This window comes from Humulus lupulus, chromosome 1, assembly GCF_963169125.1.
Source record: "Humulus lupulus chromosome 1, drHumLupu1.1, whole genome shotgun sequence".
Taxonomy (NCBI): domain Eukaryota; kingdom Viridiplantae; phylum Streptophyta; class Magnoliopsida; order Rosales; family Cannabaceae; genus Humulus; species Humulus lupulus.
Genome location: NC_084793.1, coordinates 164,258,998 through 164,275,610, shown reverse-complemented (window position 1 = coordinate 164,275,610; position 16,613 = coordinate 164,258,998). Strand labels below are relative to the sequence as shown.

The window sequence follows — 16,613 nt, the reverse complement described above, 5'->3', positions numbered from 1 at the left end:
TTGTGATTGATTAATGTGAATGCATGAGTTTAGAAATTTTTCCTTTGTTCATTCAAGTGAGCTTACTATTATTTAATTGTTATTAATTGGCCATGAGTAACAAATTGCTAAGCTAGATTTGGTTCTGGAAAGGCTAAATCTAGTGGATATAACTTGGATGATGCAAGAGAATTTCCATGTTTAGGTTGTTCTTAGTAAGTAAGATAGGAATATTTTACTACCTTGCATAACTTGAGAATTGGTGTTTAATTGCTGTTCTACAACCTGATTAAATATAGGAATATATTCAAGTAAGTAGTAGAACTTAATTAGTGAGTTTTGGAAAAACCTCACGAGCATATCTAGAATACTGTTAACTCTATGCAACTTTGCTGAACGGATGCTGTAACAACTGGGCAGATAAAACATAGGGGGGATTTAGCTATTCAAGTCTATCATTCCATAGATACTTTTTCTTGCAATTAATTTTCCAGTAATTGTAGCCACATTTTAAGCAGGTTTTATTGACAGTCATTTAAATTTAGATTCATCACTCAATCATTCCCATATTTTCCATTTATTTTAAGTTGTTAATTAGTTGGTTTTACATTGAATTTTGTTTGCAATCCCTGAGGAGACGATCTTACTTATCATTATATTACTTGTGTGACTGCGTATACTTGCGTATATTAATTTTCACAACAAGTTTTTGGCACCGTTGCCGGGGATTGAAATTAGAAATTCTTGTAAAATTAATTACTTGCAATTTTTTTTTCTTTGTTGAGCTGACTTTGTTTGCTTGCTCTTGTGTTTTCTTAGGTGATTTACTATATGAACGAGCAAGAAGACATTGAACTAGCTCCTATTGACCCCGAGATTGAAAGAACAATTAGAAGAAGACTAAGGGAACAACGGGCTCAAAATCGCCTTAATATGGCTGAAGAGGTTGAAGGAGTTGAGGGTGCTAATAATGTCACTAATACAATTGCTAAGGCTGATGATAGAGAGAGAGAGCCATAAGGAAGTATGCTGCCCCCATGTTTAATGAGCTCAATCCGGGTATTGTTAGACTTGAAATTCAAGCACCCCAATTTGAGTTAAAGCCCGTGATGTTCCAAATGTTGCAAACAGTGGGTCAATTTAGTGGGCTACCTACTGAGGATCCTCACCTTCATCTTCGTTCATTTTTGGAGGTGAGTGACTCCTTCAAGCTACAAGGAGTGACTGATGAGGCCCTAAGGTTGAAATTGTTCCCTTTCTCTTTGAGGGATCAAGCTAGAGCTTGGCTCAACACCCTTCCTCCTGACTCGGTGACTACATGGAATGAGTTGGCTGAGAAATTCTTGATGAAGTACTTTCCCCCTACCAAAAATGCCAAGTTTCGCAATGAAATCATGTCATTTCAGCAGCTGGAAGATGAATCATTCTGTGAAGCTTGGGAGAGATTCAAGGAATTATTGAGAAAGTGCCCACACCACGGGATCCCACATTGTATACAAATGGAGACTTTCTACAATGGGCTCAATTCATCCACTCGTATGGTGTTAGACGCTTCATCTAATGGGGCTATTCTCTCTAAGTCCTATAATGAAGCATTCGAGATTTTGGAAAGGATTGCAAGCAATAACTATCAATGGTCAACCACTAGAGCCTCTACAAGTTGAAAGGTGGCGGGAGTTCTTGAAGTTGATGCGTTAACCGCTCTAACCGCTCAAATGGCCTCAATGACCAACATTCTAAAGAACATGAGTTTGGGAGGGAACATACAGCCAGCCGCTGCCATTCAAAGTGCAGAAATCTCATGTGTTTATTGTGGAGACGGACATAATTTTGAGAATTGCCCTTCGAATCCATCCTCGGTTTACTATGTGGGTAATCAAAATTTCAACCGCAACAACAACCCATATTCAAACTCTTACAATCCAGCTTGGAGACATCATCCAAACCTTTCATGGGGGGGTCAAGGAGCAAGTTCAAGTGGAGCACCAGCGCAAGGAAAACAGTCAATTCCATCGGGGTTTCCTCAACAACCAAGAGCTCAACAACCTCACCAACCTCAAGGCTCTCAATCAAGTTCTTTGGAGAGTTTAATGAGAGATTACATGGCCAAGAATGATGCTGTAATTCAGAGTCAAGCAGCCTCTCTCCGAAATCTTGAAATTCAATTAGGGCATTTGGCGAATGATTTGAAAAATAGGCCCCAAGGTTCCTTGCCTAGTGATACCGAGAATCCAAGGAGGGATGGCAAAGAACAATGCAAGGAAATCAATCTACAGAGTGGGAAAAATCTGGAAGTGAATGAGGAGAAAACAAAGGGCAGCAAGGAGCCCACTTCAATCCAAACCGAGGGGGAAACGAGTAAAAAATCAGCAAGTGCAGCTGCTGAATTCTCCCCAGTTGATACATCATCGAGTCAGCATTCTCCTGCAGAAAAGACTTTACACAAGCCACCTCCGCCATTTCCTAAACGATTCAAAAAACAGCAGCAAGATGGCCAATTCAGGAAGTTTCTGGATGTTCTGAAGCAGCTCCATATCAACATTCCCTTGGTGGAAGCTTTGGAGCAAATGCCCAATTATGTGAAGTTTTTTAAAGGCATTTTGACAAAAAAGAGGAGGCTTGGTGAATTCGAAACAGTTGCTTTAACAGAGGGATGTAGTGCTATGTTGAAAAGTAAAATTCCTCCTAAATTAAAAGATCCGGGCAGTTTTACAATTCCATGCTCCATTGGTGGGAGAGATGTGGGAAGAGCTTTATGTGATTTGGGTGCTAGTATTAATCTAATGCCCATGTCGATTTTCAAGAAATTGGGCATTGGAGAAGCTAGGCCAACCACAGTTACCTTGCAATTGGCGGACCGGTCGATGGCTCATCCGGAAGGAAAAATTGAAGATGTATTAGTGCAAGTTGACAAGTTCATATTTCCGCCTGATTTCATCATTCTTGATTATGAAGCGGATAGAGATGTACCAATCATATTGGGGAGGCCATTTCTTGCTACCAGGAGGACTTTGATTGATGTACAAAATGGAGAACTTACCATGAGGGTGAATGATCAACAAGTGACCTTTAGTGTTTTTAAAGCCATGAAGTTTCCGAATGACATCAAAGAATGCTCTAGATTGAGTGTAATTGAGTCACTTGTGGCTGAAACTTTTCATAAGGAAACTTGCAAGGCTGAATTGGGGGTGAATATCTTTGAAGATGATGAAGAATTTAGCAAAGAGGAGGAGTCCCAAGTCACATGGATAGAATCCAGCAAGCCAGCTATCAAATTCAGCAAGCCTTTTGAGTCTCTAAACCTGTCGGAAGGGAATTTTAAGCCTCCAAAGCCTTCTATTCAAGAACCACCAAAGCTAGAGTTGAAACCTTTGCCAAGCCACTAAAAATATGCCTACTTGGGGGATAATGAAACGCTGCCTATGATTATTTCAGCGTTGTTGGGAGCTGAAGTTGAAAGTTTATTGCTAGAGGTGTTGAAGAATCATAAGAGGGCAATTGGCTGGACTATGGCAGACATAAAAGGCATTAGCCCGACATTTTGCATGCACAAAATACTGCTGGAAGCTGGCTGTAGTAACTCTATTGAGCAGCAGTGAAGGTTGAATCCCATCATGAAGGAAGTGGTTCGAAAATAAGTGATCAAGTGGCTCGATTATGGCATTGTGTATCCAATTTCAGACAGCTCATGGGTCAGCCCGGTTCAATGTGTTCCTAAAAAGGGAGGAGTTACAGTGGTGACTAATGACAACAATGAATTGATTCCCACAAGAACGGTGACTGGTTGGCGAGTTTGCATGGACTATAGGAAGCTGAATAATGCCACTCGGAAGGACCATTTTCCGCTGCCATTTATTGACCAAATGCTTGATCGGTTGGCGGGAAAAGAGTTTTATTGTTTTCTTGATGGATACTCAGGTTATAACCAAATCTCTATTGCTCCGAAAGACCAAGAAAAGACAACATTCACTTGTCCCTACGGTACCTTTGCCTTTCGAAGGATGTCGTTTGGATTATGCAATGCTCCTGCCACGTTCCAAAGGTGTATGATGGCGATTTTTTCAGATATGGCAAAAACATTCTTGAGATCTTCATGGATGACTTCTCGGTATTTGGGGAGTCTTTTGACAATTGTTTAGCTAATTTGGAGAAGGTGTTGACAAGATGTGAGGAGACCAACTTGGTGTTAAATTGGGAGAAATGCCATTTTATGGTGAAAGAGGGCATTGTTTTGGGCCATAAAGTCTCTCATAAGGGCATTGAGGTAGATAAGGCAAAGCTGGAAGTGATTGAGAAATTGCCACCACCTACCACTGTCAAAGGCATTAGAAGTTTTTTGGGGCATGCGGGGTTCTATAGAAGGTTCATTAAGGACTTTTCAAAGATCTCAAAAGCTCTTTGTTCATTGCTGGAGCAAAACCGACAGTTTGAATTCACCAAAGAATGTCATGATGCATTTTTGACTTTGAAGAAGGCTTTAGTTACTGCTCCAGTCATTGTTGCTCTGGATTGGTCTTTGCCCTTTGAATTAATGTGCGATGCTAGTGACTTCGCCATTGGTGCAATACTTGGGCAGCGAAGAGAGAAGATTTTTCACTCCATTTATTATGCAAGCAAGACACTAGTTGATGCTCAAATCCATTACTCAACCACCGAGAAAGAGTTGCTGGCTATGGTGTTTTCCTTTGAAAAATTCAGGTCTTATCTTGTGGGAACAAAGGTGATTGTTTACACCGATCATTCAGCAATCAAGTATCTAATTTCCAAGAAAGATGCCAAGCCGAGACTTATTCGTTGGGTTCTTCTTCTTCAAGAATTTGACTTAGAAATTCGAGATAGAAGAGGAACGGAGAACCAAGTGGCTGATCACTTATCTCGGCTTGAAGCAGGCTGTAACAAGCAAGATGGAGTGCAAATTCAAGAGAGTTTTCCTGACGAACAGCTGCTGGTTGTAACTCAAGATACCACTCTGTGGTATGCTGATTTTGTTAATTACTTGGTGAGCGGATTGCAGCCTCCTGATTTGAATAGGCAGCAACTTAAAAAGTTCTTCCATGATGTGAGATTCTACTATTGGGATGAGCCTTACTTGTACAGGCAGTGTGCGGATCGAATCATGCGGTGTTGTGTGCCGGAAGAAGAAGTTTCAAGCATTCTAGAACACTGTCATTCATCTCCCTATGGTGGGCATTTTGGTGGACAAAGAACGGCTGCTAAAGTTGTTCAATCGGGGTATGTGACGCCCTACTACCTTAGAGTCGTTACTAAGTGAGTTTAAAACGGAAATTGTGCAACTAACTGACTCTTCGAGGTTTCTAAAACCAAAAGTGTGACTAAACCAGAGTTTAAGGCTGTAATCTTTGAAAATGCTTAGTTTCATTGAAAACATTAAGTATCAAACATCCGGGATCCCAAAATAAGGTTTACAAAACATTTAAAACTCAAAAATAGATTTACACTTGATTAACTATCAAAAGAATAGGTTAATACAGCCATATTCAAAACGCCCCCAACCAAAGCAGTCGGGCAGGCGGAACATGTACGCGCCGCCCCCACGCTCTCCATACTCATGGCCGGTTGACTGACTCTTTGCTTTTACCTGCCACACAGAGCACCCGTGAGCCGAAGCCCAGCAAGAAAACTCATACAGTATATAACATATGCATAAAATATAGCTGACATATAATCCATTGATAAATAGGAAAACCATCAGACTGAACAAACACGGCCATGCCTCCCCAGAGGCCTTACCAAAGCCTGAGGTCTCGGTCCTTACCGTAAGGATAACTCATGTATCCATTGGGTCCCACCCTAGCTACAAGCACTCCATGTGCTAAGTGTTACTTCCGGCCCCAAGGCCGTTCTCAGCCTTCGTCGCTCTCGGCCTTAGCCGTTCATTTCATTATAATCACACATATAGTACATTTCGAAATAATCATTCAAACATATAATAATTCATTTAAGGTTATACATTCGCACATAATACAATCTAGGGCCATGCCCTGCAATATCACTGTGGGGCCCATGCCCTGTTCTCGGGTACTACGGTTTTCTTACCTTTTAATTCGGTAGCTTTGATCACCTGACTCCTCGAGCACGATCCCACTCGAGCCCTAGCGCTCACCTAAACAAAATCCATAAGTCAAAGTCATTACCAAACCTCAAGTCCAAAACCTAGCCTCGGGACCAAACCCGAGTCCCCCGGGAAGTCCTAGATCCACAAAACAAGGTGGTGGAATTGAGCCCCGAACCCTAGGTCAAAATCCCTCAAAAATAGCCCAAAAACTCCTTTCTGTGAACAGTGCAGTGCTACAGCACTCTAAATAGGGCGCTATAGTGCTACAAGCAGAACAACACATCCCCAGAAACAGGGCCTAGCGCTACAGCGCCCAAAGACTAGCGCTGTAGCGCTAGTTGCAGATAGGCAACACCCAAAAATCGTTTTCTGCGATTTCTTTCAACCATTTCAACCCCAAACTTGTCCAAATCTTTCCCAAACCCAAAAACAAACTTATCAACACCTCACACTCATCCCAAGCATCCCAAGAACTCATAACCCAAGCTCAAGCAACCCAAAACTCAAGATCTACCATAATGAACCCTAAACCCAGAAATTCAGTCAAACATCAAAGTTAAAGACTTAGAAATCATACCGTGGATGGAAATTCGACCTTGAGTTAAACCCTAGACCTCCTTAGCTTGCTCCTTCTCAACCTTGGCCTGAATTCCCCTAAAATCCCCATCAATTCAGCTTAGATACACAGCTCAAACCAATCAAACCCTAAAACTGAAACTTCTAAAAACTTACCTCAATGTTTGATGTGATCTTGCTAATCCCTTGCCAATCTTCAAGTCTAGCTTAGGATCCTTGATGCTCAGCCTATCCTAGCTCACCACTAAGTTTAGCTCCAAGAAAAATGAAGGGAAATGGTGGGAGAACCACAAACCGATCCTTTGAAGAAAACCCACACTGTTTTTCTCTCTTTTCTTTTTCTTCCTTCTTTCTTTCTTTTCTACAGCCTTATAACTCTATTCTACCAATCCCACTAAATATAAAGCTTCATTTAACTTATCTCTAAAAAGCCTAAAGACCAAAATGCCCTCCCTATTAATTCTAAACCTTTTTGTCCATGTAGGGCCATTTTAGTCATTTTACCCAATTCCCACTAATTCCTCGAGTGTCTCTAATAATTTCCCGCTTGCTACCCAATACCTGATTAATCACCAAATATATATATATATTCCTCATCATCAAGGTTAACCTCAATATATATATTCCAAATTCCCATTTAAACTCCCCAGGCTTAACCCAAGCCGGGTATAAACTCCTGCTTTGACTTTTCCGCTAACCTGCTCATTCTAGGATCGTCTCAAGTCACAGATCACAGATACCAACACAGTCATGCCCAAAATGGCCAAATTACAATCATGCTCTTTCTAAGACAATCAGGTCTACATGCATACTAATACACATAGTCATGCATCTCAAATAGTCAAATAGTCATATAACATGCATTAAATCATAATCATGCATTTAACTCATTAAAGTCACACATAAAAATCCCATTATGCCCTCCAGGCACACTAATCAAGGCCCTTAAGCCTTAACAGCGAATTTGGGTCGTTACAGGGTACTATTGGCCTACCATTTTCAAGGATGCTCATGACTTTGCAAAGAGATGTGATCGCTGCCAAAGAGTTGGCAATATTTCAGCAAGGAATGAAATGCCTTTGAGTTGCATTCTTGAGGTGGAACTCTTTGATGTTTGGGGAATCGACTTCATGGGACCATTCCCACCATCTTTTCGCAATCTATACATTTTTTTGGCGGTGGATTATGTCTCGAAATGGGTCGAAGCATTAGCAAGTCCCACAAATGAATCCAAGGTGGTTATGAAGTTTCTCCAAAAGCAAGTGTTTACTCGTTTTGGAACCCCTCGAGCATTGATAAGCAATGAAGGTACCCACTTTGTGAACAAGATCTTAGCAGCCTTGTTGGCCAAATACAATGTGAAACACAAGATTGCTACTGCCTACCATCCTCAAACCAACGGTCAAGCCGAGCTCTCTAACCGAGAGATCAAAGGTGTTCTCGAAAAGGTTGTCAATCTTAGTCGTAAGGATTGGTCTCAAAGGTTAGATGACTCTCTTTGGGCTTACCGTACAGCTTATAAAACACCTCTAGGCATGTCCCCGTATCGGTTGGTTTATGGGAAAGCTTGTCACTTGCCGGTAGAGCTGGAACATCGAGCATTTTGGGCCATCAAGAAGCTTAATTTTGATCTCCATGCTGCTGGAGAAGCTCGAATGTTGCAGCTGAATGAGCTTGAAGAAATGAGACTGTTTTCTTATGAAAATGCCAAGTTGTACAAGGAGAAAACCAAGAGATGGCATGACAAGAGAATTCAACATCGAGTGTTTGAGGAGGGACAGCAAGTTTTGCTTTTCAACTCGCGGCTGAAGTTGTTTCCAGGAAAGCTTAAGTCTCGATGGTCGGGACCATTCACCATTGTCAAAGTGTACCCTCACGGAGCTGTAGATGTAAAAGAAGATCAGTCTGGTAGGGTATTTAAAGTGAATGGGCAGCGACTGAAACACTACTTTGGAGGGGAGGTCGATAGAGCAAAGTCCTCCATCACCTTGAAAGATGCTTGAAGAAGGACTATGGGTTTCCATGTATTCAATATATCACACTTGGGCAACCCAGGAGTGGAAGAACCAGATTGTAATTATGTAAATATATTATATGTAATTAAGTTTGGGGTGTACCACCCCTTGTAAGAAGAAAAAGAAAAAATATATATATAAATAAAAATAATATATATATAATTACATATACATAAACTTGTGTTTTCTTGGTGTTACTAAGTGTGTGTGTTAGTGGTTGTGATGATTTTATGCAGGTGCAAGACAGGAAGCTGTAATATGGGAAGCTGGACAAGCTTGGTTAAAAGACAGAGAATTTTCAAAAAGCTGGAAAGTCTCAGGTGTTATAGCATTTCCTCAGCATTTTGGAACAGGGACGCAGGAGAACACAATGTTGTGCTATAAGCAATGCTATATCAACTTGGAGCATTTTCTTCTGAGAAATTTTGAGGCCCTTTATAAAAAAGGGGGGGGGGGAAGAGCTGAAATAGAAATATTTTACCTAATAAATTAAATAACCCCAAAATTATAACCCATAACCCATTCCTATCACCCAACCCCAGCCACGATTCTTCTCATCCGCCCCTCCCATTTCTGTCCCACACAGTACCTCGCCCAACCCCACTGTCCGCCGCTGTCAGACCCAGCCCCAGCCGCCGTCAAACCCCACCGCCCAGGTGCGCGACCCATCCGTGAGCCCTCTGCCCCGCACCCGACAGCGCCCACACCAGCCACAGACCCATTCACCCAGCCGCGACCCACGGCCCTCGCACAGCCGCACCTCTGCCATCTCCTTCTCATGAATCCAGCCTCTGAAACAACCAAGAATCCGCATCTCTGCCTCACCACTCCAAAGCACTCACGGACCCATTCATCCAGCCACCGACCCCACGAATATACGTCCCCGACAACCCGACAGCCACCACGCACCAACCACGACCCAAACCAGACCGAGGCTCATCATCACCGCCACCATTTGTGACTCCTTCAAGCTTCTCTCTGGTTTGTTAGCTTATCTCCTACCTCATGATTATACCATTGTTGTGATTGATTCTTGCTCAGGCTGGGAAGAAGAATTGAATTTTTTGTGCTGGTGTGGGTTTGGTGTGATATTGAGTAAATTCGTGGCTAAAGACTGTTGTGAGTCAAAGTGAAAATGCCTAAGGTCAAACAGTGTGCTCAAAAATCAAAGAGAACGAATTTTGTTGAGGTGCAGAAATTTGCATCAACGGCAGCGGAGGAGAAATACAACGATTCCATTCGCCATAAGGATTTCTATATTGAAAGGGGCATGTTGGCTAAGGAAGACGATTTTGGAGATATGCCACAGTGGTTGATAGATAATATCACAGAGAGGAAATGGGAAAACCTGTGCTTAGCGCCTGAACCAGCAATACCAGAATTGGTCAAGGAGTTCTTCTCTAACTTCTTGGTCGATAAATGGCCAACTAAACTGATTCTTCAAGAAACTGTAGTGCCATTTTCTGCTAAGGTCATCAACGATCTCTTTCTGTTGAAGCATGTGCCTTGTTAGTTCTCCAAAGATCGCGAAACGCTCACTGATGAGCTAATGCAAGATATCATACCCGAACTGGCAAAGCCCGATGCTGAATGGGATATTGACGAAAATGGGACGTTTCGTTTCAAACGGACCGATCTGCAGCACGACATCAAATGCTTGTATAGTTTCGTCCAAGCCAGCTTACTACCCACATCACATGATTCAACTGTCAGCCGGGAAACGATGTGGATGCTGTACTGCATTGTCAAGGGCATGAAAGTTGATGTAGGTAGTGTGTTGGCCAAGGAAATCTATGATTGCGCGTTTCAAGCTAAAGGAAAACTTTTCCTTCCTTCTACAATCACAGCCATTTGTCGAGATGTTGATGTACGTATTTGGCCTGAAGAGGGCATAGTTCCACAGAAGGGTCTCTTAGTTTCGGTCCCGCTCGTGCTCCGAAAAGTACTACCGCATCCTCCTCCACTTCCAGTGATCCGATAATGGAGAAATTAGCCAAGCAAGAGGAGATGCAAAACCTGATGCACATGAGGCAAACACAAATTTGTGAGCGTCTCCACGCTCATTGGAGTTATGAGCAGCAGCGGGATGAAGTAATGAAGCGTGCTCTTCAAAAGAACCTGCCCAAATCTGGTCTGCAATTCCCAGCTTTCCCGGAGCACATTTTGGAGCCTTGGAATGGCGTTGTTGGAGAAGAAGAGGATTCCCATGGCGAGGAGTCCGAGTAAAGAGGGGGTTTTCTTTCCTTAGTTTATTTTATTTTATTTTTAGTTGTCTATTTGTGTTTTGTTTAATTCTGTTTTTGTTCAATTCGAGCTTAAGTCATGTTCGTTAGTAGTTGTTGCTGTGTTTGTGTTAGTCTTGGTAATTGAGAGGTACTTTTTGTTTTGTTTATTTTATCGTCACGCTCGATGATGAAAAGTCCACTTTCCTCCACTTGTGATATGCCTTGTGTCTGTGTGTTGAATATGCTTGTTTAGGTGCTACTGCTGTCCCAATGCCTATCCTAGTAGTGATTCTTTCAACAGTTGTGTGCTTGTGTTATCCCACTGTGCTTTGAGTTTCTAGAATAACCAACACCTTGAGAAATTTTAAGCTTCTAGAATTGGTTAGTGTAATCCTTGAGGCGAAATCCTAGCTAGCTTTACAACTTAGAAATGATCTAGGCCATCCTTGGACGATTGAGCCTTTCAAGCTATCCCGTTGAATATTAATTCCCTTAGTCACCCTTATTTGAGCCGATTTGTCTATTCCTTCTTAACACCTATCACTTATTACACCCCCCCCCCCCCCCCCCCACATGCCATGAGTTTTATTTTTATCCATCAGTAACCGAACCTAGCCTGTGCAATTTATCAAGGACAAGTCTATACGTTTGGTTAGGTGAGTGGGTTAGCCTTTGGCAATGTGGTGAGCTATTCCTAGTTTTAATTGTATAACCACATTGGGGACAATGATGGGATTTAAGTTTGGGGTGTGTGGGAATGAGCTCACAAAAAATATTCATATTTCTCTTGCTATATATATATCTCTTTACTGTTACAATGTTATTTTGAAAAAAAAAACAGCAAAAAGAAAAAAAAAAATAAAGGGAGAGAAAGAGGCAGTTTTGAAACTAAGTTTGGGGTGTACAACCCCCTATCCAAGAAAATGTTGGAGGCTTCTCTCTATTGTTCTAGTTGAATTTGGAAATAAAAATAGCAAGAGAATTAGAGCTAAATCAAATTTTGGGTGAGAGCTTGAGAGAGAAAGAAAGGTCCTTGATAAGTGAGGTGGTTAGGTTATAAGCCATAGAGATACTACCTTTTATCCTACCCTAACCTTAGCCTCACATTACAAGCCTAGTAAAGTCCTTTTGATCTAGGGTGTAAAGCTAGACTACATTAGTGGAGAGGGTTGCACTAATTCAACTTATGGAAGCAAAATTTTTAAAATTGAGGATCAAGGGTAGTTATTATAGGAATTCAAGGTGTTGGTGGGAAGCATTTGCACACTCTAGTGATTGAGTTTGGGAGGCATTAGTGATATCAATAGCATTCAAAATGTGATTGAGACACATAAGTTCAAGGCATATTCACTACCATCATATCATTCCATTCCACATATTTCTGAGAGCATTTTCTTCGCTAAACTATTTCTAAATGAACAGTACCCTCTCGGTTGCAAGTCTGTGTTTTGTTGCTGTCTTGGTTGTTTTTATTGTTTATTTTGTTTATGTTTTTCATTACTTGAGGACGAGCAATACTCTAAGTTTGGGGTGTGATAACTCTATGGTATAGAGTTATTTTTATTAACTTTATACTTGATTTTTCGTGAAAAGAGTAATGAATGTGATGTTATTTGTAAGTTTGATTAGTTTTTATCTTTCTTTTCTAGTTAGTGTACTAATTTAGGAGTCTTTTAAGTTGTTAGTGTTAAATGTAATTAATTAATTAATTAATTATGTTTGTTTTGTTGTTTAGGAAAGGAATTTTTGAATTGCTAAGGGAAAGAAAGGAATTCGAGGCCAAAGTGAACACTAAAGCTGGAAATGCTTCTGATTTGCTGGAGAACAAAATGCTATAGCATTTCTGGGTACTGGGAAATGACGTGGAAAAAATACTAGTAGGAATTTCTTCATCTAATTCAGCGCCTATGTGGCAATCACTTAAAATTATGTCAGCTGGCTGATGTGGATTGGACTAGTGGACCAAAGAGAAGAAAGTGGGCTGACTAGTAAATGAAAAATGGTACCCTAGATAGGAAGGACAGCCAAATAGAGAAAGGAAGAAGGACATCAACTCAGCTGGAGAAAAGGGAAAAGGAATATTACAGAGAGATATACACAGAAGAACCAAGTATTCAAAAGAGGATATCCACGAGAATAGAAGGAGGAGGACGATAGCATACTTTGACTATACTTCTTCTCTTTCTTCTATCTTTTCCTTTTCTGTAGTATATACTCTTAATTCTACATTTTGTGAAACTCAAGTATTAGTTATGGATGAACAAACTCTGTTTTGGATTGTAATCACTGGTTTGAACATGAGCTAAATCTTTTGAGACTTGGATGGCTATGAACCCCTATGCTTGTGATTGATTAATGTGAATGCATGAGTTTAGCAATTTTGCCTTTGTTCATTCAAGTGAGCTTACTGTTATTTAATTGTTATTAATTGGCCATGAGTAACAAATTGCTAAGCTAGATTTGGTTCTGGAAAGGCTAAATCTAGTGGATATAACTTGGATGATGCAAGAGAATTTCCATGTTTAGGTTGTTCTTAGTAAGTAAGATAGGAATATTTTACTACCTTGCATAACTTGAGAATTGGTGTTTAATTTCTGTTCTGCAACCTGATTAAATATAGGAATATATTCAAGTAAGTAGTAGAACTTAATCAGTGAGTTTTGGAAAAACCTCACGAGCATATCTAGAATTCTGTTAACTCTGTGCAACTTTGCTGAACGGATGCTGTAACAACTGGGCAGATAAAACATAGGGGGGATTTAGCTATTCAAGTCTATCATTCCATAGATACTTTTTCTTGCAATTAATTTTTCAGTAATTGTAGCCACATTTTAAGCAGGTTTTATTGACAGTCATTTAAATTTAGATTCATCACTCAATCATTCCCATATTTTCCATTTATTTTAAGTTGTTAATTAGTTGGTTTTACATTGAATTTTGTTTGCAATCCCTGAGGAGACGATCTTACTTATCATTATATTACTTGTGTGACTATGTATACTTGCGTATATTAATTTTCACAACAGCGACTCTTAAGGGCATTTTTGGCCTTTTGGAGTTTTTAAGCATGGGAACCTAACCTAGGGTGCTCGGGATCAATCCCACTACCGTGTTTGGTGGAATTCGATGTCGCGGAGGTTAGAACTCTATCCAGAAACCTTTATACAATTATTAATGGAATCCTTTATCATGGTTGTGACTAGGTTTACGCTTGGGCTCAGGGCAGGATCGTGCTCGGGGGTCGTCTTTCCTAATCAAAGCACTTGGAATTAAAGGTAAGAAAACTGTAACGCCCTGCTAATTAGGGTCTGTCACCAAGTATGTTTAAAACCAGTGTTGGACTTGCTAAACAATTCATTTAGACTAAACGTGCGATTAAGCCACTAAAGGTTTAGGCATTAAAATTTTTGTCAACTCATAAGTAATTTCATTAAGTTAAAAGAATGTTCTTTACACGGGATCCCCAAAAACATCATTTTAAAAGTTAGTTACAACACTCAAGTTACACAATAAGCCAACCTAGGCTGAAAAAGCTGGGTTTAACCCTAGTTCCCTTGAGCATCTCGACTGTGGTGGTCGAGCAAACTGCATAAGTACATATCACTGCTATTGCCCTCCGACTCATGGCTGGTTGAGCTTCTCTTTACCTTTAACTGCACCACAAAGCACCTGTGAGCCAGAAGACTCAGCAAGAAAACATATTTAACAGTTCACAGAATAGGATGCCTATCAAGTAGTAATAACTGAAACTGGTGTATTCATTAAACAAACTGGTAACCATGGAGTCACACAAGTGCATGTCGCACTTCCTTTCAAGTTGTTGGCATCCAATCCAGTTAAGTGCGTGTCACACTCCCAGGGTAGCCCAGCCATGGTGGCCTGCACTCCACATGCACTATGCCAAACTTAGCTTATAAACTAAGTTCTTTAAGCCCTTGACTTATAAGTCAAGCCACCACATGCCTCCAACTAATAAGTTGAAGCCTTGGGACTCTCGACTTATAAGGCGAGTCTCCCAGAGTCCCATATACTCTCAACTAATAAATTGATCTTCACTTAACATTCTAAACACCCACTGGTTTATAAACCAAGCTTCACGGTCACAACAGACAATCATATATTTCACATAGCATACATATCAACAATTATGATGCATTATAATACATTCCAATGACAGTCATAGGCATAATCATAATTATGCGCATTACAGTGTACCTAATCAGATATTCGCAAACATAACTACAATCATGTTCATTAACAAAGTCAAAGCCTTATTCATCTCTATATTCACCACATTGATTAAGCTCTAATCACGCATTCACATAACGGGTGCAGTTTTCTTACCTTCGGTCTGTGTGCAAGTTACTAGCGACTCCTCTTTGAGTACGATCCCCGATTCAAGCCCTTAGCGTAAACCTAGTGTAACGACCCGAAGTCACTAATATGGCTTAAGGGCCTTGATTAGTGTGTCAGGAGGGCATAATTGGTTTATGTGTGAATTTATTGATTTAATGCATGATTACATGATAAGCATGCTTGTATGATTATATGACTATAGATGTGGTTAAATGTTATGTTTGTGAGAATCACATTATTATGTGGGTAAATCTGCAGTGGGCGACTTGAGGCGATCCTAGGGAGCTAGATAGCGGGAAAGTCACAACGGGGCCTAATGCTTGACTTTGGACAAGTCAAGGGGTATTTCAGGTAACGGGTGGTTATTTAGATTACCGGGTTATTAAAATAAATAATTGGAGATATATTTGAGGTTAGGAAGTCTAGGTGGGAATATTGGGGAATTTTACTATTTTACCCTTGGGGACGTTTCCAGTACCCCGAGCTTTGGGATTAGCTTAATTGCCTAAGGATAGACTTATGGAGCTGTAGAAAACAGTAGAACATAATAAACCGACTATTTCCTCTTTCTCCCTTTCTCTCTCAAAGGAAACTCTTGGAATCTAAAGGAACTCAGCTGAAAGCTCTGTGATTTAGGCTTGGGTCTTGAGGGATTAGCTCAATTTTAGCAAAGGAACTCAACCAGGACTAAGGTAAGGATTGATTCCCACTTTCTATTGTTGAAAATTCTGTGATTTTGAGTGTGTTCTAAGTGGTTTTTGGGTTTTGGATTTGAAGATTAAATTGAGGCTAGAACCTTAGAAGTTAGCCCAGAAAGCTCTTGGAGGATTGGTTCTGCAGTTGAGGTAAGCTCGAATTTAAGGTTTAATGGCTGAGTTATAGTGCCTCCATGGTTGGGTTTTGTGTTCTTGAGTTAGAAAGTTTCAGTGATTGAAATAGGTTTTTGATGGGTTTCTAGTCTAGGTTTCAGCTGGGTTATGTTGCTGGAATCTTGTGGGAAGTTTTTGGATAATTGAGCTATGGAATTGGGGTAGTTTTGAGTGAGTTTGCATGAGGTTTGAGAGTCAAAATGGAGGTTTTTCTGGGTTTAAAGGGGTCGGGCCGCGGCATAGTTCTTGGTGAGCCGCGGCCCTTCGAAGCTAATGGGTGTGAGGAAGGAGGGCGGGTCGTGGCATGGTCTGAGTAGGGCCGCGGCCCTTACCTGTTTTTGGGCATTGGGAGGCCTCTGGTTGGGGCCATGCCGCGGCATGGGTGGCTAATGCCGCGGCCCTTAAGAGATTTTGGGATTTTGAGATTCTAGGCTTGGGAATTTAACCTAGGGTCCTCGGGATTGAATCTTTTACCATGTTTGGTGAAGTTCAATGTTTCGGAGGCTAGAACTTTGTC

The 16,613-nt window shown here is 40.9% G+C and overlaps 1 protein-coding gene and 1 non-coding gene across 2 annotated transcripts; one reads left to right on the top strand and one right to left on the bottom strand.

The window, feature by feature from the left end:
- Nucleotides 1-1,356: 1,356 nt before the first annotated feature.
- LOC133813024 (small nucleolar RNA R71) lies at nt 1,357-1,462 on the bottom strand. Its single transcript, XR_009884074.1, has one exon. It is a non-coding gene; the product is annotated as a small nucleolar RNA R71 (small nucleolar RNA).
- Nucleotides 1,463-1,694: 232 nt separating this feature from the next.
- LOC133824072 (uncharacterized) lies at nt 1,695-3,365 on the top strand. Its single transcript, XM_062256937.1, has one exon. The coding sequence runs from the start codon at nt 1,695-1,697 to the stop codon at nt 3,363-3,365; it is 1,671 nt and encodes a 556-aa protein (XP_062112921.1).
- Nucleotides 3,366-16,613: the final 13,248 nt, after the last annotated feature.